The sequence below is a fragment of the Eschrichtius robustus genome, chromosome 11 (assembly GCF_028021215.1).
Source record: "Eschrichtius robustus isolate mEscRob2 chromosome 11, mEscRob2.pri, whole genome shotgun sequence".
Lineage (NCBI taxonomy): Eukaryota > Metazoa > Chordata > Mammalia > Artiodactyla > Eschrichtiidae > Eschrichtius > Eschrichtius robustus.
This window is the reverse complement of record NC_090834.1, coordinates 109,047,029-109,068,850: the sequence shown is the minus strand read 5'-3', so window position 1 is coordinate 109,068,850 and position 21,822 is coordinate 109,047,029. Positions and strand designations below refer to the sequence as shown.

General features: G+C 57.8%; 3 protein-coding genes across 3 annotated transcripts; 2 read left to right on the top strand and 1 right to left on the bottom strand.

Moving 5' to 3' along the window:
* Positions 1-5,130: 5,130 nt before the first annotated feature.
* On the bottom strand, positions 5,131-7,944 carry CABP4 (calcium binding protein 4). Its single transcript, XM_068555586.1, has 6 exons — positions 7,588-7,944; positions 7,165-7,195; positions 6,941-7,084; positions 5,772-5,881; positions 5,273-5,420; positions 5,131-5,159 (listed from the first exon to the last, which is right to left on the bottom strand). Exons 1-6 carry the CDS (start codon positions 7,942-7,944, stop codon positions 5,131-5,133), a joined length of 819 nt encoding a protein of 272 aa, XP_068411687.1.
* Positions 7,945-10,073: 2,129 nt separating this feature from the next.
* Positions 10,074-11,435, top strand: GPR152 (G protein-coupled receptor 152). The gene has a single exon (XM_068554068.1). The coding sequence runs from the start codon at positions 10,074-10,076 to the stop codon at positions 11,433-11,435; it is 1,362 nt and encodes a 453-aa protein (XP_068410169.1).
* A 4,585-nt stretch (positions 11,436-16,020) lies between these two features.
* Positions 16,021-21,446, top strand: CORO1B (coronin 1B). The gene is made up of 11 exons (XM_068555511.1): positions 16,021-16,096; positions 16,904-17,103; positions 17,503-17,625; positions 17,735-17,864; positions 18,031-18,212; positions 18,301-18,420; positions 19,116-19,220; positions 19,302-19,447; positions 19,629-19,686; positions 20,518-20,796; positions 20,971-21,446. The coding sequence occupies exons 2-11, from the start codon at positions 16,906-16,908 to the stop codon at positions 21,094-21,096; spliced, it is 1,467 nt and encodes a 488-aa protein (XP_068411612.1). The 5' UTR covers positions 16,021-16,096; positions 16,904-16,905; the 3' UTR covers positions 21,097-21,446.
* The last annotated feature ends 376 nt before the right edge of the window (positions 21,447-21,822 follow it).

Here is a 21,822-nt window from a genome sequence, read left to right as displayed (position 1 = left end):
GAATGGTTTTCACATTTTAGTAATGGTTGGGATAAAAGTCAAAGGATAATAAGCTTCTGTGACACAAAAAAGTTTATAGAATTCAAATTTTGATGTCAGTAAGTCAAGTTTAATTATTATTTATCGAATTTCCAACACAGCCACACTCTGTATTGACTTTGGCTGCTCAGCCATACAAACTACTACAGCAGAGCAACAGAAACCATATGGTCCCCAAAGCCTAAAATCTTTACTATCTGGTCCTTCAGAGAAAAAGTTTGCCAACCCTTGGTCCATGTGAACATGTGGACAGAACACTGAATCGCAACGTTTAAAGTTTTAATGTGACCAATGTGCTTGATTTTTGCTGGTGAATTTATGTAATCCAAGTTGGATTGACAGCAACGCCATCCTCAGGAAATGATGAATACCCAAATTCTAAATATGATTTATTTTTAGTTGGAAAAGGCATTAATAGTTGTGCACAGATTAAGAACATTAGATTTCCTTAGTGAATTGTGACTCAATTTATCCCTGATGCTCTTTGCCCCATAGACCATTTTGTCTGATATGCCTGTAGTTATACTAGCTTTCTTTTGGTTAATTCTCTCCTAGTTAGTCTTTTTTTTCCAAGCCATCACTTTCAGCCCTTCAGTTGTCATTATGCTTTGAATGTGTCCTTTTTTTTTTTTTTAATTTATATTTTATTTTTAGCTGCGTTTTGCTGCACGCGGGCTTCCTCTAGTTGCGGCGAGCGGGGGCTACTCTTCGTTGCGGTGCGCGGGCTTCTCATTGCGGTGGCTTCTCTTGTTGCGGAGCATAGGCTCTAGGTACGCGGGCTTCAGCAGTTGTGGCTCGCGGGCTCAGTAGTTGTGGCCCGTGGGCTCTAGAGCGCAGGCTCAGTAGTTGTGGCACACAGGCTTAGTTGCTCCGTGGCATGTGAGATCTTCCTGGACCAGGGCTCGAACCTGTGTCCCCTGCACTGGCAGGCGGATTCTTAACCACTACGCCACCAGGGAAGTCCTGAATGTGTCTCTTATATGTGCACTTAGCTGTGGGGAAGAGCCTGGTATCTGCCTTTTTTTAAATATATATAGATTATTTATTTATTTATTTATTGGCTGCGTTGGGTCTTCGTTGCTGTGCGCGGGCTTTTCTCTAGTTGCAGTGAGCGGGGGCTACTCTTCATTGCAGTGCGCAGGCTTCTCATTGCGGTGGCTTCTCTTGTTGTGAAGCACAGGCTCTACGCAGGCAGGCTTCAGTAGTTGTGGCACGTGGGCTCAGTAGTTGTGGCTCACGGGCTCTAGAGTGCAGGCTCAGTAGTTGTGGCGCACGGGCTTAGTTGCTCCGCGGCATGTGAGATCTTCCCGGACCAGGGCTCAAACCCGTGTCCCCTGCATTGGCAGGCGGATTCTTAACCACTGCGCCACCACGTAAGTCCTGGTATCTGCCTTTTGAAATCTGCTCTCTGCCCTTGTAGTAAAAGAACCTCTAGTTTCTAGCTGGGCACAAGGTCACCCAAAATAAAGACTGCATTTCCCAGCATCCTTTGCAACTATGCGTACCAGGTGGGGAGCCCTGCCTAATGGGGTATAAGTGGTTCATGCTCTTGCCCCCTTTCTTCTTTGTTCCTGCCTCCAGCCTGCCAGCTGGGAAACAAACATGGCTACACCCTCAGAATGGCAGAGCAGCCAGCAGAAGGAGCCTGAGTCCCTGAAGACCATACAGCTGGATTTCACCTCCTAAGACTCTTCCTGTAGGGGAAATAAACGTCCATCCAGTTTAAAGCATTGTTATTTGGGGTCTCCCATCACTTACAGGGAGCCCAATCTAATACTGATATTTTCTTCTGGGACTGAAACTCTGACTTTTAACCAAAAAACTTAATCTGCCTATATTTATTGTAATTTTTAAAATAAATTTATTTATTTATTTTTGGCTGCGTTGGGTCTTCACTGCTGCGCTCGAGCTTTTCTCTAGTTGCGGTGAGCGGGGGCTACTCTTCGTTGTGGTGCGCGGGCTTCTCATTGCAGTGGCTTCTCTTGTTGCGGAGCATGGGCTCTAGGCATGCGGGCTTCAGTGGTTGCAGCACACAGGTTCAGTAGTTGTGGTTCGCGGGCTCTAGAGCGCAGGCTCAGTAGTTGTGGCTCACGGGCTTAGTTGCTCCGTGGTATGTGGGAGCTTCCCGGACCAGGGCTCAAACCCGTGTCCCCTGCATTGGCAGGCGGATTCTTAACCACTGAGCCACCAGGGAAGCACTGTTTTGTTTTGTTTTAAGGATTATTTCTACCTTGTGTTTTAATGTTTTCTGTAGACTTTGTCTTTCTTTGCTTTTTTTTCCTCTTTCCCAGCCTTCTGCTAGCTTAATCAGGAATTCTTCACTTTCTCCCTTTTCCTCCTATGTTGATTTGACTATCGAGAATGGAACATTCTATCTCTATTTCTGTTATATTAATGGTTACCCTTACATGATTAACAAAATCTAAAGTTAATCAATGAATCTGTCCTCCTCTAGGAAAAACAAGCATGTCTAGAGTATCCCTTCCCATCTTCCATTTTATTTTTGTCTATTATTTTTTTTAGTCCCTCCTGGTTTTTAAAATCCCCCAAATAATTTTTTTATAGTTAATGCTTCTTTAGATCTACCAATATGTTTACTGATTTCTCTCCTATTATTTAGTACATACTCTGCCTTCAATTTCCTTCCCACTGAAGCCATCCCTTCAACAAGAGTTTGTGGGTGGGAAACACTTTCAGCCTTTGTTTACTGAAAAAAGTTTATATTTCATCTTCATTCTTGAATAAGATGAGCTAAGTACAGGCTTCTCAGTTGGCATTTCTTTTCCTCTGCACGTTGAACAATTTATTCCATTTTCCTCTTGCATCTGTTGTTGTCAATGAAAAAAGTCTTTGGAGAGTCTAATTGCTAATCCTTGGTAAGTAATCTGACTTCTCTCTCGAGCTGTTTACAAGATTTTCCTTTTGTATTCTGCAGTTTCACTGGCATGCATCTAGATATACATTTACTTTTTTTTAAAAAATTTATTTATTTATTTTTGGCTGCGTTGGTCTTTGTTGCTGCGCTCGGGCTTTCTCTAGCTGCGGTGAGCGGGGGCTGCTCTTCGTTGCGGTGCGCGGGCTTCTCATTGCAGTGACTTCTCTTGTTGCGAAGCACGGGCTCTAGGCACGCAGGCTTCAGTAGTTGTGGCGCACGGGCTTAGCTGCTGTGTGGCGTGTGGGATCTTCCTGGACCAGGAATTGAACCCATGTCCCCCGCATTGGAAGGCGGATTCTTAACCACTGCACCACCAGGGAAGTCCCTATACATTTACTTTTATATATCCTTCTCTGGCTCCAACGTGCTCCTTCAATCTGGACTCTTGCCTTTGTGGAATTCTTTTTATTTATTTATTTATTTTGGGCTGTGTTGGGTCTTTGTTGCTGCACGCGGGCTTTCTCTAGTTGCGGAGAGTGGGGGCTATTCTTTGTTGTGGTTCGCGGGCTTCTCATCATGGTGGCTTCTCTTGTTGCGGGCACGGGCTCTAGGCGTGGGGGCTTCAGTAGTTGCGGCACGCAGGCTCAGTAGTTGCGGCATGCAGGCTCTAGAGCGCAGGCTCAGTAGTTGTGGTGCACGGGCTTAGTTGCTCCACAGCATGTGGGATCTTCCCGGACCAGGGATCGAACCCGTGTCCCCTACATTGGCAGGCAGATTCTTAACCACTGTGCCACCAGGGAAGTCCCTCTTTGTGGAAGTCTTTATGGAAGTTTTTCAATCATCATCTCTTTAAATATTGCCTCATGCCTGTTCTCTACATTTTATTCTTCTGAGACTCCTAATGACTTTTAACTACTCTTTAATATTTTCTGTCTTTCATTCCTCAGTGCTACCTTATGGGTGATTTCTCATATATAGCTTCCAGTTCATTAATCTTTTGTTAAATTGTGTCCAATATGCTGTTTACTTTACCCCTTGATTTTTTTTCATTCCAATGGCTATATCCTCTAGTTTTAGAAGTTCTTTTGGGTTATTTTTTTAAATCTTTCTGTTCTGTTTTCGTACCATCCTGTTACTGATAACGGTCTCCTTTCTTTCACCTCAGTTTTTTCTCTTTGTTTGTTTGTTTTTGCGTTTCCCTAATGGCCTCTTTTACATTGTTTTATGATTTACACTTTGGGTGCCGACTCTTCTGTTTACTGCGTCTGCCTGGTCTCCCTCATGGTGATTTGTTTCCTTATGTGATTTGTAATTTTTTGTCATGAGTTCATCTTCAGAAGTGACGGGGTTGTTTGGGTTTTTTTTAAGTCCTATGTGCCCTGGGTTGAAAGAGTGCCTTTCTCCGCAGCTTTTTCCTATTTCTTCTGCTTTGCACACCACAGAGATAGACTGCACTCCTGCTTGACGTGCAGACCTGAGTTGCAGGTTCACTGGGGTAACTTTTTCCACTCAAGGTCCTGAACATCTGTACCTCGTCACTTTCTCAGGCTGGTGGGTGGAGGTATATTTTGGTCGCCTTTTCAAGAACAGGGTAGCCCGTTGAGACGCTGGATTGTACTGATGTCATGTCCTGCTCCCCAGCCTCTTACAGGTCTTTTGTCCCTCCTGGGTGTCAGAGCCCAGGCTCCTGAACCTCTCCACCTCTGAAGCCCCCATGGCATCTGCTCCTTCCCACCACCCAGCTTTGGGTTCTCTCTTTGTCTTTGGTACCCGGGGTCATCCCTCTCTTTCACGTTCAGCTTTAAATAAAAACAAAACCCAAAACATTTCCACATACAAAGAGTGGGAGGTGTGTCTAGCCACCTTCTCAATTCACCATGTTACCAGAACCAACCCCTACACTGCCCCGTCTTTGAATGCTGCCAGTGCCGGGGAGCTCCCTACCTCCCAAGGGGCTGGAGAGATTCAAATCTTGCTCACACCGGGGAATGATGGGCGGTTGAGGGCAGGTTTCCTCCAGGCAGCTCGGGTGGAAGGGAGGTGAGGATGAGGGTGGGGAGGTGACATCACAAGCCAACTCTCCAGCCAGAGGTTATCAGGAGCAGAAGCCTGGGGCTGCTGGGTTTCTTTCATCCTGGGGCCTTGTAGGGCGGGTGTGCAGCGTGAACCTTGCTGGCGTCTGGGGCCAGAGGGGCAGCAGTCTCCCTCCTGGAGCCTCAGTGGGTAGAAAGCATCATCACAAACTCTGCGGGGGGAGAAGGGGCGGGGCTTGGGCCAGTCCAGGTCAGCCACGCCAGGAGGCACTGAGCTCAGCCTGGGAGCCGGAGGGATGGGCATTTGTCTCGGTAGGAGACTCACCATCGAAGTCCACGGTGCCGTCCCCATTGAGGTCCACTTCTCGGAGCATCTCGTCCAGCTCAGGACCCACCAGTGGCTCCCCCAGCAGAGCCGGTGCTGCCTGTCGCAGCTCTGCCACCGTGATTCGCCCATCCCTGTCCCTGTCAAACTGGTATTCCAGCAGGGCTCAGCCCTTCCTACCCAAAGCTGCCTCTGCCTGTACCCGCCTCTACCTTGCCACATCCTGTGCCTGGACGCCCACACCTTCGTCCGTCCACACGCTCCTCCTCCTCCCAGGCTGAGGCCGTGAGCTCCCTGCCCCAGGAGGTCTCCCTGGGTGGACCCCCAGCTGGGAGTGAGCCAAACCCTCTCCGACCCCTCCCCAGCCCTAGTCCCACCAGCTGCAGGGCTTGGGGCCTCCAGAGGCTGAGGCTCCCAGTCTCCCCCGGCCTCCTGTGGGGAGAGGCCAGTAAGGATGCCGCCCAGCCGCCCCCCCACCACCCATCTGGACGCTCCACACCTCGCGGAAGGCGATGCGCAGCTCCCGCATCCCCAGCATGTGCGCCGTCTCCTCCCTCAGCTTCGGGCCCATCATCTCCACAAACTCCTCGAAGTCCACGCGGCCACCCACTGCGGACCCAGGCAGAGGGTCACAGTGGTGAGGGCTGGGGTCCGAGGAGGGGCGTCACAAGGGCCAGCCCCTCCCCGGCTCTGCATCCAGGAAGGACACCGGTGTCCACGTCCCTGGGCGGGGGTGGGGGTGGTAGGGGGCTACAGCCTGGGTCTCCGATGGGGGCAAAGTGCTCAGGTGCTCTCAGTGAAGCACTGGATGTGGGGGAAAGAGACCAGGCTGTGCAACCAGACAGGCCCAGGTTCAAAGCCTCCTGGCTCTGCCACTGATGGTGTGGCCTTGGGGGACTTAACTGAGCCTCCCTCCTCATCCGGGGACAGGGTGCTGATGGGGCTGGGGTTCATGACTGTAAAGTGCCAGAACCCCATAGGCGGCAGCAAAGACCCCTAAGAAGCATCCCCAGGTTGTCCCTGGATTCTAAGATGCCGTCAATCATAAAAAGCACCGATGGTCAACTGACAGCTTTGGGGAAAAGAAAGAAGCATGACACGAAAATATTCACATCAATTGTAAATCACATCCCATTTTGGAAACTGTAAAGAAAAAGCAAATGCAGGAGTCCTGGGATGAAAGGAATCTGATATTTGACAAATCGGCTAATGATAATCACACAAGGGCAGCCCATCAGACATTTAATCGCAAGGAATGGCCAGGGTTCTGTCACGCTCAGCCTCACAGAACCTCAGGCGGCTCTCTTCAGGAGCCTCGGGAGGGTCAGAGAGAGAGAGACAGAGACAGCCCTGGTGGCTGGTACCAGCACGGACCACTTTACCTCAGTCAGAGACGGGGGTCCTCGACCTGAGCCCCAAGGGGCTCTCTTGGGTCACCCGGTGCCTTCCTTGTCACCCTCGACCCCTGTGTCCCGGCGCCAGTGTCAAACTGTCCTGGAAACTGTCACCCCCTCACGCCACCATCACCGGGGCCTCACCCCACAGCCACCTCCCACCACCTCTCGTTCCCCTGAACCACGAGGCCGGGAGAGGACCCGGGCTGCAAAGCCAGATGGCTCGGCCGTCCCGCCCCTCCCCGCCCCCAGGCAGATGTGGTCAAGCACTGACTTCGCATCTTGACATGCTGGGAGACCTCGATGAGCTCCATCTCCGTGGGCATGTAGCCCAGTGTCCGCATGCACTCGCCCAGGTCCCGGTAGCCGATGTAGCCATCGCTGTCCGTGTCAAACTCCTCGAAGGCAGCCTGAAGCTCTGCAGGGGAGGGAGGTCAGGCGCAGGCAGCCAGGCTCTGGGACACCTCCCACCTGCCGCTGCCAGCAAGGGCCACTCACCATCCAGCTCCTCGGAGCCCAGCTCGCGGTCCTGCAGGGGCATAGTCCGGCATGTCCCTGGGGCCGGCCAGGGCTCTGGCCGTCCTTCCTCCTCCAGCCCCAGCCCACGCTGGCCTGGGCAGGGCCCATCCCACAAGGGCAGGAGAAGGCAGCTGGAGTCCCACGGGCCCCAGGAGAAGAGATGACCCCCTCCCTGCTCCTGGGGCCCCACGCTGCCACAGATCTCTGGGTTTGGGGTCTAGCTCTGCCCACTGCCCAGGCCACCCCCAAACTGCAGAAACTCTACCCCCTCAGCCCAGGCTCCTGAGTCTGGAGCAAAAACTGGAGGAGGCCTGAGTATAAGGGGCAGGGTGGGCTGAGCCTGAGCCCATGAGCCCCAACCTCACCCCCAGGCCCCCCAGCCCTGCCCCAGCCCCACCTGACCTTCCCAAAGATGCGGTTGAGCAGGGGCCCGTATGTCCTCTGAGCAGGATCGTGCTGGGGGGCAGGACGATGCCGGTGGGACTGGCGACGAGAGGCTGGCCCCTCCTGCCCGTCTCCAGTCCCGGAGGGGTTCTTGCTGCTCTCCAGGGCCTTGGGGCCCTGCGTGAGGGTCTGCTCCCCAGAGCTGCCAGTGCCCTTCCGGGACCCTCGGAGTCCCTTCGCCCTCTTGCTGCTCCTCCTCCTGGTCAAGGGGAGCCCCTCAGCACCGCTACTGGAAGCCATGACCCCCACAGGGGGCTTCCGGGGTCCGGGGGGCGGGTCTGGGCCATGCTGCCCCCTCACCTGCTCTGTGGCCATGCGGAGAGGGGTGACAGGGCTCAGAGGTGCAGCACCAGCGTGCACTCCTGCCTCTCCGGACCCATAAAGCTGCTTATGCACCCCCAGCCTGAGAGCTGATGGCCAGGGATCGGGCCCTGAGGGGGATTAGGGTAAGTGAGGCAGGCAGCCCAGGCCCTAATCCCAGCCCTCTGCCTGGGGGTGGCCAAGGCAGAGCCAGATGGGTCAGGGGAATCATCCTCAGCAGCACAGCGTGCCAGGACATGTTGGCTGCAGTGAGCTTTGAGCGCCAGCTCTGCCGCTTATGAGCTGGGAGATCCAGCAAATTCACTTCTCTAAGCCTCAGTTGCCTCATCTATAAAACGGAGGTAATATTGCTGAAGCGTCAAAGTCAGCCCAGTTGTATGAGATCGGCAGGATTTAGCTAAGAGAGGACACGGAGAGGCATCTCAAGCAGGAGGAAGAGTGTGGGCAAAGGCTGGGAGGTGGGAAAGGAGAGGATGAGTTGCCCACCGCGGCCCCCACGTGGGCGACATCCTGGCCGGAGCAGAGGGTATGTGAAATTCAGGAAGAGAGGCCAGACCATAGAGGCCTTGAATCACAGATGATTGAGGGTCATGGGGGTGACCTCTGAGGAGGTGGACCCTGGGGGAACCCAGAGCCTGCCCTGAGCTGGAGGAGCCTAGGGCAAGGGGTTTCAGCCATCTGGCCCTGTCAGGAATAGGGGGGCCTGGCTGGTCACTTGGCCTTACTGGGCTGGGGTTAGGGTTTCCCGGCGAGCAGCCCCATGAATGATTGATGTCCTCCCAGCTTGGGTTTCACACCGGCCGCCTTAGTGCCGCCGGGCGCCACGCATCAGGCCCCGGCGTGGGGCCGTGCGGACGGCCGGACCTCTGGGGAGGCAGGCACGCCCTGCTCCTTCCAGCCAGCAGCCTGCACCTTACAGGTAAGCCAGGCCTCACCAGCCAGGCCCAAGGGGAGCCCAGGGCTCTGATCCAGTAGGGGCTGGAGTTTGCAGAGTGGGGTCTGCCTGAGTAAGGGCCCTGGAGGTGGGGAGACAAGCAGGCTAAAAGATCAAGTGGCTGGAGCCATGGGCCACGTGGCAGGACCCAGTCTTTCCTGGACATCTAGTTTCTCCACCCTCAGAGGGAACCACCCTCCCCCATCTAGGGAAGGTGGGGTGAGGGCAGCGAGCCTCTTGGGACCCAGCCACCCGCATCCTCATCACACGGCTGAGTCCCCTGCCCCCTTTTCTATTTAGTAGCCCCAGGGGACAAGTGGGGGCCACTCTCTGCCCCAGACTCCCTGTCCACCCTTGGATTCCCATGGGCCCAGGGGACCTGAGCCCTTCCTTCTTGGAATCTTTTTTCTTTTTTTGGCCGCACCACACGGCATGCGGGATCTTAAGTTCCCCGACCAGGGATCGAACCCGTTGCCCCCTGCAGTGGAAGCGTGGATTCTTAACCACTGGACCACCAGGGAAGTCAGAATCTTAAACATTTGAACCCTGGATACCGACTAAAAGGAGGCTGTGATGCTCTGACCAAGTGGTTTTTTTTGTTTTGTTTTGGTTTGGTTTTTGGGCCACGCCACACAGCTTGAGGGATCTTAATTTCCCAACCAGGGATGAAAACGGGGCCCATGGCAGTGAAAGTGCGGAGTCCTAACCACTGGACTGCCAGAGAATTCCCAAGTGGTTTTTAGACTGTGTTCTCTGGAGCCCTAAGAGTGCTCTCCCTCCGTTATCCTGAGCACACAGTTTTAGTCCACATAGGGGTTCTGCTATAATATTTTAGTTGAAATATATTTGAAAGCCTCTGGTTTGCTTGGGCGCAGCGAGAACTCCATGTAGCAGAACGGTTAGAGCCCTGGTGCCCACATTCCTGCCTCTGACCTTGGGCAAGTCACTGATCCTCTGAACCTTCCTCTCCTTGCACGTAGAATGGATTGTATGAGGACTAGGTGAGGTCATCTGTTTCAAGTCCTTGGCAAAGGTTAACTACCCCAAAGGTGATGATGATGATGGCCCAGAGAGGGACAGCGACTTGCATGGAGATGCACAGCATCCTCTCTCTTCTTTTCAGTCATTCGTGCCTTCATTGATTCAGCAGGCACCCACTCCACGTCCAGTGGGACACTGGGGACCTCAGATGGACACTGCTATGGAAGTCCACCTGGGTGCCGCTGGCCACGGGCCCCGCACAGAGCTCGACGATGAGGACTACCCCCAGGGTGGCTGGGACACGGTCTTCCTGGTGGCCCTCCTGCTCCTGGGGCTGCCAGCCAATGGGCTCATGGCATGGCTGGCTGGCTCGCAGGCCCGGCAGGGAGCGGGCACGCGGCTCGCCCTGCTCCTGCTCAGCCTGGCCCTCTCTGACTTTTTGTTCCTGGCGGCAGCCGCCTTCCAGATCCTGGAGATCCAGCATGGAGGGCACTGGCCACTGGGGACGGCCGCCTGCCGCTTCTACTACTTCCTGTGGGGTGTGTCCTACTCCTCCGGCCTCTTCCTGCTGACAGCCCTCAGCCTGGACCGCTGCCTGCTTGCGCTGTGCCCTCGCTGGTACCCCGGGCACCGCCCAGCCCGCCTGCCCCTCTGGGTCTGTGCCGGGGCCTGGGTGCTGGCCACCCTCTTCAGTGCGCCCTGGCTGGTCTTCCCCGAGGCCGCCGTCTGGTGGTACGATCTGGTCATCTGCCTGGATTTCTGGGACAGTGAGGAGCTCCCGCTGCGGATGCTCGAGATCCTGGGGGGGTTCCTGCCTTTCCTCCTGCTGCTCGTCTGCCACGTGCTCACCCAGGCTGCCTCCTGCAGAACCTGCCGCCACCAGCCCGGGTCCACGGCCTGCCGAGGCTTTGCCCGCGTGGCCAAGACCATCTTGTCAGCCTATGTGGTCCTGAGGCTGCCCTACCAGCTGGCGCAGCTGCTGTACCTGGCCTTCCTGTGGGACATCTACCCCGGCTACCTGCTCTGGGAGGCCCTGGCCTACTCTGACTACCTGATCCTGCTCGACAGCTGCCTCAGTCCCTTCCTCTGCCTCCTGGCCAGTGCCGACCTCCGGGCCCTGCTGCACGCCGTGCTCTCCTCCTTCGCCGCAGCTCTCTGTGAGGAGCGGCCAGGCAGCTTCACTCCAGCTGAGCCGCAGACCCAAGCAGACTCCGGGGATCAGACTCTACCAGGGCCAGTGGCTGAGGCCCAGCCGCAGGTGAACCCCACAGCCCGGCCGCTGTTGGAGTCCGTGGCCCAGCCACAGTCAGACTCTCTGGTCCAGCCTCAGCTGAACCCCGGGGCCCAGCGCCAGGTGGATGCTGGGGCCCAGCCACAGGCAAGCCCTGAGGCCCAGCCCCCTGGACCCCCGGCCAGCTCAGCCCCCAGCCCCTGTGACGAAGCCTCCTCTGCCCCCTCCACGGATTCTACCCCAGAGGCCCCTGTGAACCCGGCCGAACCTGCTGCCTCCGAGGGAGAAAGCCCCAGCAGCACCCCCCAAGAGGAGGCCCCGGGTGCAGGCCCCACGTGACAGTCTGGGAAAGCCAGGGCCGCCAGGGCAGCAGAAGAGCTGGGGAGACAGAGGAACCAGCCGGTCAGAGGACGACGGCTGCCGTGGAGGAAGTCCTCATGGAAAACCCCAGCGAGGCCCTTGGCCTGGCAGACGGACTTGGGCGACGTGAACGCAAAGCAGCCAAAAGTCCCAGACAGTCTGTTGTGAGCGTCATGTCCCTGCCCGGATCCCAGCAAGCTCCTCCGTGCTTGGCCCACACACGGTGGTCCAACAGTCCCCTGAGCTACCACAGCTGATGGTGCCCTGCCGGCCTCTGCCCTCCGATGCCCCCCAGACCCCACTGACAGTCTCCCCTTAGCCTCCGTCCTGCAGGAGAAAGACTGGCAGGGTGACTTCTCCGGGCTTGATCTGACCTCCCTGATCCTTCCCTCCCTGCCCTCCTTCCCGTCCCAACCTCTAACCTGGATACGAGGAGCCGAAGAGGAAGTCCCTGCAGAGAAGGGAGCCATTCTTCAGGAGCCCAGGGTCTTAGGAGCCCACAAGCTGGCCTGGCATGGCCAAGCCCTCTCTGCCAGCCCGCTGCACCCAACAGGCAGTGGGGCTGGGGCAGGACTTCCCTCAGCAAGGTGGTGGGCGCAGAGGCGAGAGCTAGCAAGCCTGGATTCAAATCCGGCGCTGGGTGACTCTGGACAAGCTGATTCACCCTCTGAGCTCCTGTTTCATCTGGCATTGTGAGGATTAAATGAGAAAGTGTGCAAGGTGCCTGGCAGGAACTGGCACACAGTAGGGGCTCAGTGAACAGGTGCTCTTTCTTCATGGACATCCAAGGATGTCCCTGCAGGGGCTGGGGATGGATTGGAGGAAGTGCCACCTGGCCTGAGCATCTGGGATCCTGTGAACTTCGGGGCAGATCATGGTGCCCATGACCAGCTCTGGGCTGCAGACACCCAGGTGGCCTGAGAGAGCATGGGCCCACCTCCGTGCCTCGGGCAGCTCCAGGGGACTTCAAGGTCTGCTACGTTTAAGGGTTCGAGTGTTCACCTGCCCATCCCCCACCATGGAGGAGGTGCAGAGTGCCCTGGTCCTGCCTCAGCCTGAGCCCCTTCTATACACTCAGCCCAGATGCAGAGATGGGAAGATGTCCAAGCAGAGAACTCTGGGGACCAGTGGCTCCAGAGATAGCACAGGCTCCTTGGAGGTCACACGGTGTCTCTAGGGCAGAGCCAACCTCCTCCCTCTTAAGTTGCAGACACTGCTAGAAAAACTAGGAAGTGCTGAAGGTCTATTTTCAGACCCCCCACGCCACTTCCTTTTCATACCCATCACTCTCTACTGGCACTCACCCCACCCAATCCCCAGGGTTCCAAAATCATGACCCCTTTCCCCTTTCACCCCCCGCCCCCCAGCCCTTTCCCATTAGCTCAGCGTTGTGACCTTTAGAAGCTGAGAGATGCCCTTACCAGTAGGTGTAAATGACAATGACATTTTACGTGCTACCCTCCCCAGGGGTCTTGCTGTATAGGCAGACTGAAGTGGTGCAGTCAGATTTGGATTCTGGTTCCCAGGTCTCTCTTTGCCTCAGTTTTCCCCTCTGTAAAATGGGGTGATAACATTCCCTTTGCAAGTGTGGCTGTTGTGATCATTAACCAAACCCGGGGATGGAAGCATGCTGGGTGGTGGTGTTGCTGATACCAGCAGCATAATCACAGCATTTCCTGCAATTGTGGGCACCGAGGCTGGTGGGAGAGATTTCTGGACAGGCACAAATTTGTTGAATTCATTCATTCAGCAAATATTTATTGAGCACTTGTTAGGTGCTTTTTCAGCCAGCCTTCCATTTTGGGTGGGGTTAGCACATGGCCTCTAGTGCCCCTCAGAGGTTGTTTGAATCCTGGTTCTCCACAGCTCACCAGCTGTGTGATCTTCAGCAAGGCTCTTGGCCTCTTTGAGACTCAGTTTCCTCATCTGTAAAATGGGGATCATAACAATGGTTCCATTTTCTAAGAGTGTTAATCCCTGTGAAGGGCTCGGATCCTTGCCTGGCACACAGTGCTTAATAATTGTTAGCCACTAATTCAATTATGCCAGTGGACACCCCCAGGTCTCACTCAGGCCTGGGACAGCACTGACCCCCCAGAGCCCAAGTGGCAGCATCTTGCCCACCAGGCATTGCCTCCCCACCCCGCCCCACCACACAGCCTCCTCCTCCACTTTCCAAATGCTTTCACACTCCCCACCCCATTGGACTGTACACTTCCTGAGGGCAGGGTCTGGACTGATGTCCCCCTTGCAGAGTGCCTGCCCCTCTTCCTTCTCCCAGGTAGGGATCCCGAAGCTTTTTCACATGGCAGGCAGATCAGGGACTAAATCCTCAGTGCCAGCCACCTGCCTTCAACTCTGGTCCATACTCCTAACCCCACCTCTTGGGGGACCTCCCTGGCGGTCCAGTGGTTAAGGCTCCGCGCTTCCACGGCAGGGGGTGTGGGTTCGATCCCTGGTTGGGGAACTAAGATCCCACATGCCACGCGGTGTGCGGCCAAAAGAAAAAAAAGATGCTACTAACCCTACCTCTTGGAGAGTGGGCCAGCCCCACCTCCAAGGTCCCAGAAAGGAACCCCACTCATAATGGGTACTTGCCATCCAGGAGAAAGAGCAGTGCCATGAAGGGTTTTGTGAGATAAAGAGGAGTTCTCCTCCCGGCCCACAGAGGAGGGTTTTGTATCGGAGGAAACATGCACACCCAAGGCCAGAGAGGACGAAGGGAGGGCTTACCCCCCACATTCCACAGCCCCTCCCCTCACCCCTAATACATTCCATGGGGCTGGGCTCCTGTTGCCCTCTGGAAGATTCATCCCTTCTACAGGTGAGAGACACACTTCCCTCTCCTTCATAGGCACCAGACATTGAGAGCTGTGAATATGAACATTTTTCAATTCCACATTCAGGGCTGCCGTTCATTTATTCATTCAGTATACATTAATTGAACACATACCGTATGCTAGGTCTTGTTCTAGGAACTGGGGATATGGTGGGAAACAAGGCAAAGTGCAATCCTCAATTTGCGGACGTCCTAGCGGGACAAGGCAGACAAAAAGCAAATACACAAATAATTAGGGAATTCCCTGGTGGTCCAGTGGTTAGGACTCTGAGCTGTCACTCCTGAGGGCACAGGTTCGATCCCTGGTAAGATCCCACAAGCTGTGCAGTGCAGCCAAAAATAAAAAATAAAGCAAATACACAAAATAATTATACAATATAACATAAGGTAGTGATTAAGAACGTACAGGGGGAACAAGGAAGGGCCAGAGAGTGATGGGTGAGGGGGATGGTCAGGGAGGGCCCCCAGAGGAGGTGACATCTGAGCAGAGACCTGGAGGAAGTGAGGGATGGAGCCTTTTCAAGATCTGGGGGAAGAGCTTCCAGGTGGAGGGAACAGGATGTGCCAAAGCCCTGGGGTGGGAAGGGAGGTGGTGTATTTCAGGGATAAGGAGGGTCAGTGTCACTGGGCCACATGCAGAGAGGATGGAGGAAGGTAACAGGTGGGGGAGGGGGCAATGACGGTGGGTCATTGATGTGATGAAGGGCAAAGGGAGACGGTTCAGGGTAGGGGATCTGGTGTGGGCTTTAGACAGACCCCTGGCTGTTGCCTGGGAGACACAACAGAGAGGGAAGCTTTGTGGCTGCATTTCCTCTTCCAAACCACCCACATTCTGGTCCTGGGCTGGAAGGACTGGCCTGTCCTAGGGGTTATGGAGCAGTGGGAAAAGCAAGGACTTTGGAGTCAAACAGAATGCCAGATTAGAGGGGGCAGGTTCTGCCTGTGGGGCCTACAGGGACACCTAAGCCTGCCAGGGTGGGATGGGGATGGGGTAGATCCAGGAGGCCAGCCTGTCTCAGGAGCTGGCCAGGAGGAGGGAGACATCTATGGACAGACCTCCAGGCCTCGGTGGGAGATGGTTGAGGAAAGAAAGGAAGGTTTGAGGGGTCTGGAGGTCATGGCCCTATTTCTCTTTCTAATCAGGAGGCCAGGCAGGACCCAAAGGTGTTCACCGGGGAGAATGAGAGGGCGGGGCCTTCCACTCGCCCCCTAAAACACCACTGTTTTATTCACATTGTACCAAGAGCACATACCTTTGTAACTTGAGGCACGTGAATATATCGCCTGTCCGAGTACTTACTATATTTCAGAGTCGAGGTGGACTCGACCGGGAAGTATGCATTGAGGTGGGGGATTGGGAGGGTGGGCTCCACCCAACCCAACCCTGGCGACCCCTGAGGACGCCGACAGGAGGAGCAAGATGGGGAAGGGGTCCGGGTCTGCCGCCAGGCTGCCGCACTACGGCCCTACCCCCATCCCGACCCCTGCCCCTGCCCCTTTGCCCCAGAGGGACAGGGGGCTGTGGGGCGGAGCTCTCTCAGGCCCCGCCCAGGCCCCGCCCCCGCGCCCCCTGAGGCCCCGGCCCGCGCACTCCTCAGGCTCCGGCCTGCCAGGCAACAGCTCACAGCCTCCCGCCCCGCCCCTCCGCGCGTGACCTCGGCCCCGCCCCCTTGAGCCCCCGCCCCGCCCCGTGCCCCCCGCCCCTCTCTCCTCTGTCACTTCCTGATTCCCGCTTCCTGCTTCCCAGAGACTGGGATACGGAGCCACCCGAGGACAGTGCTGCAGCCTCCCGGCGTCCCTGGTGAGCGCGACGGGCCGGGGCTGGGGGCGCAGGCGGGGGGTTGGGCAGGACTTCGGGGGCAGAGCCGCAGGGGGCTGGGGTGGGGGTCGCGAGTCCGAGGAGCCCTTCCCCTCTGCGGCGCCCCACCCTCAGTCCCAACTCCCCCTGGCCGCTCAGCGTCTCCCCTGCCAGACCGGGATCCTTGAAGTTGGGCTGCTGCTTCACCTTGGACCCCTCTCTGAGGGCGCTCTGGGATGCTCTGTGGCTGGGAGCGGCGTCCCGACCCCCGCCCAGTCCTGCCAGGCCCCCTGGACCGGCTTGGGGCTCCCTGCACATTCCTGCAGGCACTGCACATTCCGTGGGACCCAGAACTGTGACCTAGCGCGGACGCACAACGGAGATCATTCCGGCCTCCTCTGTCTGTCCTCCCCATCACCCTGCTTCCAAATCCTGGGCAGGAAGGAGCCTGCTGGGAACTGACTAGGACCCACCAAGCAGCTAAGCTTGCACTGGCTCGGGCACCTCCCCCCTCCCCCACACTCATACCAGAGGCCGGGGAGAGGCCCTGGGTAGCGTCCAGCAGAGCCCCTCAGGACTCAGCAGTGGTTCTGCAGGAGGTCAATGCACTTCTGCCTTCAGATCCCGCCTTGGGGAGAGGCAGCCAGGTCTGCCCTGTGACCCTACCCTGTAACTCGGGAAACCGAGAGCCAGGCAGGTGATAAGGCCCAGGCGCCCTGTTGCATCCTCCCCACTCCCTTCGTGCAGCCCTGGGAGGCTTGCGGGTTGTTGGGATGGGCAGAGGCTGACCTATGCTTCTCAATCCTGCAGTCATGTTCCGCAAAGTGGTTCGGCAGAGCAAATTCCGACATGTGTTCGGGCAGCCTGTCAAGAATGACCAGTGCTACGAGGACATTCGAGTGTCCCGTGTCACCTGGGACAGCACCTTCTGCGCCGTCAACCCCAAGTTCCTGGCAGTGATTGTGGAGGCCAGTGGTGGAGGCGCCTTCCTGGTGCTCCCGCTAAGCAAGGTGGGCCCCAGCGGGGCTGGGAGGACACTGGAGCCAGCTTGGTTGCATCTGCCAGGTTTCTCTGCGCACTTCACAACCCATAATTTGCCCACCCCCACACTGCCGGGCAGGTGTCGTAATCCACATTTACTGCCTGGGAGGTGTTAGCCCAGATAGAGAAAGTCTGTTTTTTATTGCCGTGGAGTCAGGGTCAGAGGCAACGAACATCTCCTGCTCACCTGGTGACACCTGTGAGGAAGAGGTGGGTCAGGAGGAGGCAGGGTGAGAGTCACATCTGGGCCACCTGTGGGCCCGGCCAACCGCGTCATTCCTCGTCCACAGAGGGGAGGGCTGAAGTTCTGGGAGGGATGGAGCCTGGGCATCTTGGGTCCCCCTTGACTGCCCCCCTCATGCCTGCAGACCGGCCGCATTGACAAGGCCTACCCGACAGTGTGCGGACACACAGGACCTGTCCTGGACATTGACTGGTGTCCCCACAATGACGAAGTCATCGCCAGCGGCTCGGAGGACTGCACGGTCATGGTGAGGCATGGGGCTGTGATGGGGCGGGGGTCGCAGATGTGGCTCAAGGCTCCTGGCAGCGGGGCCAAGCAGAGGCCTCAGCTGCCCTCCCCTCCCCTCCCCTCCCCAGGTGTGGCAGATCCCGGAGAACGGGCTGGTCTCCCCGCTGACAGAGCCCGTGGTGGCGCTAGAGGGGCACACCAAGCGAGTGGGCATCATCACCTGGCACCCGACGGCCCGCAACGTGCTGCTCAGCGCAGGTCTGCACCGCCGCCCCCGCCCTGCCCCTCGATGCGCACAGCTCCGCAGCATCCCACCCCCTCTCCCAGGCCCGTCTGACACCCAGGAAGGCTGAGGCCCACAGAGGTCGAGTGCCGGGTCGGGTCCCAGGGGGGTGGTCAGAGCTGACGGCGCCCCGCCCGGCAGGCTGCGACAACGTGGTGCTCATCTGGAACGTGGGCACGGCGGAGGAGCTGTACCGCCTGGACAGCCTGCACCCCGACCTCGTCTACAACGTCAGCTGGAACCGCAACGGCAGTCTCTTCTGCACCGCGTGCAAGGACAAGAGCGTGCGCATCATTGACCCCCGCCGGGGAACTCTGGTGGCGGTACGTGGCCCTGGAGGGTGAGGATGGCCGCAGACTGGCCGAGGGGCTCTCTTGGGGCTCCACACTGACCGCTCCATCTCCCCGGCAGGAGCGGGAGAAGGCTCACGAGGGGGCCCGGCCCATGCGGGCCATCTTCCTGGCAGACGGCAAGGTGTTCACCACGGGCTTCAGCCGCATGAGCGAGCGGCAGCTGGCGCTCTGGGACCCAGTGAGTGGCCCGGCCGGCCCGAGCGGGCAGCCTCAAGACGGGCTCCACCCTGGGCGAGGAGGGCGGGGGTCACCTGGAGAGGCCTGTCGTTCCCAGGTTCTCAGCCTGGCACCTGAGGCACCCAGGACCTGGAGCCCTGCCAGCCTCTCCTCTCCCTGCCCCCTGCTCTCTGGCCTCCCCCACCGCCTCCACCTGCCTCCGTGTCTGCCCACGGTGTTCTTGCCCCCTGAAAGGCCCTTCCCTCCTTTGCTTGTCTGTTTCCACTCGGCTGTCCTTCGAGGCCCAGTGCAGAAGTCCCCTTCTCCAGGGAGGCTTCCAGCCTTTCCTGTGAAGTGCTCTGTCCCACAGGCTTAACCTTCTGTCTAGTGACCTCCAGGGGCCCCTCTGAGACAGCAGCTAGTGCTGCCCAGCACCCCTGGCTCCCGCGTGGTGGGGACTTTCTCAGTACTTGCTTGGTGGCCTGGGGGTAGTCTGAAGGCCTGGAGTAGGCGGGGACAATGGGATCGTGGGAGTGGAGAGAGGGGAGCCAGGAGGGCCTGGCGGGGCTACACCGTGTGGGCAAAGGGTGACAGTGGTAGGGGCAGTGCCAGCCGGCTTGTGAGGCTAGCTGGGGCCAGTCCCAGTGAAGGGTTAGGACAGTGAGGGGAGAGAGGAGGTTCTGACCTGGCCTGACTGCCCCTCAACCCATGTGCCAGGAGAACTTCGGGGAGCCCATGGCCCTGCAGGAGCTGGACTCTAGCAACGGGGCTCTGTTGCCCTTCTACGACCCTGACACCAGCGTGGTCTACGTCTGCGGCAAGGTAGGGCTGGGCAGGGCTGGTGGGGACAGGGAAGAGACAGGCAGGCCCGGGTGCTGACCCCTGCCCCCTCCCGCCCTGCAGGGTGACTCCAGCATCCGGTACTTTGAGATCACAGACGAGCCCCCCTACATCCACTTCCTGAACACGTTCACCAGCAAAGAGCCCCAGAGGGGCATGGGCAGCATGCCCAAGAGGGGCTTGGAGGTCAGCAAGTGCGAGATTGCCCGGTAAGAAGGTGGATGTAGGGGGCTGCTCAGGAGCAGGAACCGGCCCAGAGGGGCCCCGGGGTCAGGGGTCAGCCCGTGGGAGGGGCCAGGGTAAGGACTGGAAGGGGAGGGCAGAGGGAGCTGGGAGAGCTGGTAGGGGGCAGGTTCCACCCATGGGTCCTCCCTCCCTGCCCTTTCCCAGGTTCTACAAACTGCATGAGCGCAAGTGTGAGCCCATTGTCATGACTGTGCCACGAAAGGTAAGGCCACCTGGTTCCCTGCCCACCCACTCCCTTTCTAGCAGACAGACCACACAGGGGTGACCAAGGTGAGGCTTGTGAATGGGACATGGCCGAGTGTGGGCGTAGTCAGTGGGCTGGATAGATGCCAGCGTGCCCAGCCAGGGGCAGGCAGGGATGAGACACAGGGTGAACTGAGGTCTCGCTCTGCATGAGCCGCAGGAGACAGATACTGGGCAGCCTTGGAGGTCTCCCTGTAGGAGGCAAGGCAGGACCAACAGCATGGCTGGGGCAGGGCCTCCGATGAGGGGTGGGTAGTAAGCCAGGCGAAGGCACAGAGGTGGGAATGGAAAGAGGAGCGGGGAGTCTGGCTGCAGTGGAGGCTCCCGTGAGGTGGGGATTCGGCCACATGTGGCTCGGCCTCTGCCCCCCAGCTGAGAGCCTTGAACGTGCTTCATTTCTCTCCAGCCAGCGTTTACTGAGGGCACAGGGTAGCGTGCCAGGCACGTCCAGGGAGCAGAGCTGAGGACGAGTTTGACGGGGCCAGCCCCAGGAACTAACTGTCCACGGGGCACAGACCTGGATCCCAGCGTCCCACAAAGCCACGTAGCTGGCCCCTGCTTGGGAAGGTGGGGGGAATCTTCAGAGGCAGCTGTTGGTGGTGTCCAGAGGGAAGTGAAAGAACAGATTTGAGCTTTAGAAAGGTCACTAGGGGTCAGGCCATGGGAAGATGGGTTGACAGGGTGCAAGCCTGGAGGCCAGGAGAGTGTTGAGGAGGTGGCCATTCAGGGTCCAGAGGAGAGGACCCTGCAGGTGGGCCCCAGCTGACCCAGACCTCCCCCCCCCGCCCAGTCGGACCTCTTCCAGGATGATCTGTACCCCGACACGGCTGGGCCTGAGGCGGCCCTGGAGGCAGAGGAGTGGGTGAGCGGGCGGGATGCCAACCCCATCCTCATCTCCCTGCGGGAAGCCTACGTGCCCAGCAAACAGCGGGACCTGAAGGTCAACCGGCGCAACGTGTTATCAGACAGCCGGCCCGCCGCGGCCCCTGGCTCCCCCCGCCCGGGGGCCTCCACGCCTGCTGCCTTCACCAGTATTGCCGCCCCTGGCGGCAGCCTTGCCGGAGCCGGGGTAGGTGCCCCTCAGCTCAGGGTGGTGTTGGGAAGCCCAGGTGTTGCCCAGGTCTGCTGTGCCTGCCTGAACCACTCACTGCCCCTCTCTGGGCCTCAGGCCCCTCTGCCTGATAGTAGATTTGGGGAGGGCTGCAGCTCCGAAACCCCTACCCCCCCGCTCATGTCCCTGCAGGAGGCTGGGAAGCTGGAGGAGGTGATGCAGGAGCTGCGAGCACTGAGAGCGCTGGTCAAGGAGCAGGGGGAACGCATCTGCCGCCTGGAGGAGCAGCTCGGCCGCATGGAAAATGGAGACGCCTAGACCTCAGGCCCAGTGGATGCCACTCCGCATTCACCTCCTTCTCCCACCCCTTTCTCACTCAGCCTCCGCTGGCAGGTCACACTGACTCTGGCTGGCTGCCCCTGCCCCCGCTGACGGTTTCTGGGGCAGGTTCAGGGACCAGTCCACACCCTGACCCATCCTGTGGGCCTAGGCTGGAGCCACTGCCTGGCTTTGGTCATTATTACTGGGGAGGATTTTTGCACCCAGGAGAGCTTCTACTCTGAGGGACCATCTCCCTCACCCCCACCCAGCCCCCCTGCTCCCTCCCCTGAGGAAGCAGGAGGGATGGGCTCTATATTTTCATTCCAAATAAAATTCTCTTTCTAAAAGCCAGGTTTGCCCTTCTGCTGCAAGGGTGGGACTGGGAAAGGAAGTCTGGACCCCTGGGGACATAGGGCGCCCCCATGGATCATAAATGTGGGAAAGGGCTTCCCTGGTGGCGCAGTGGTTAAGAATCCGCCTGCCAATGCAGGGGACACGGGTTCGAGCCCTGGTCTGGGAAGATCCCACATGCCGCGGAGCAACTAGGCCCGTGAGCCACAACTACTGAGCCTGCGTGTCTGGAGCCTGTGCTCCGCAGCAAGAGAGGCCGTGATAGTGAGAGGCCCGCGCACTGCGATGAAGAGTGGCCCCCTCTCGCCGCAACTGGAGAAAGCCCTCGCACAGAAACGAAGACCCAACACAGCCAAAACTAAATAAATAAAA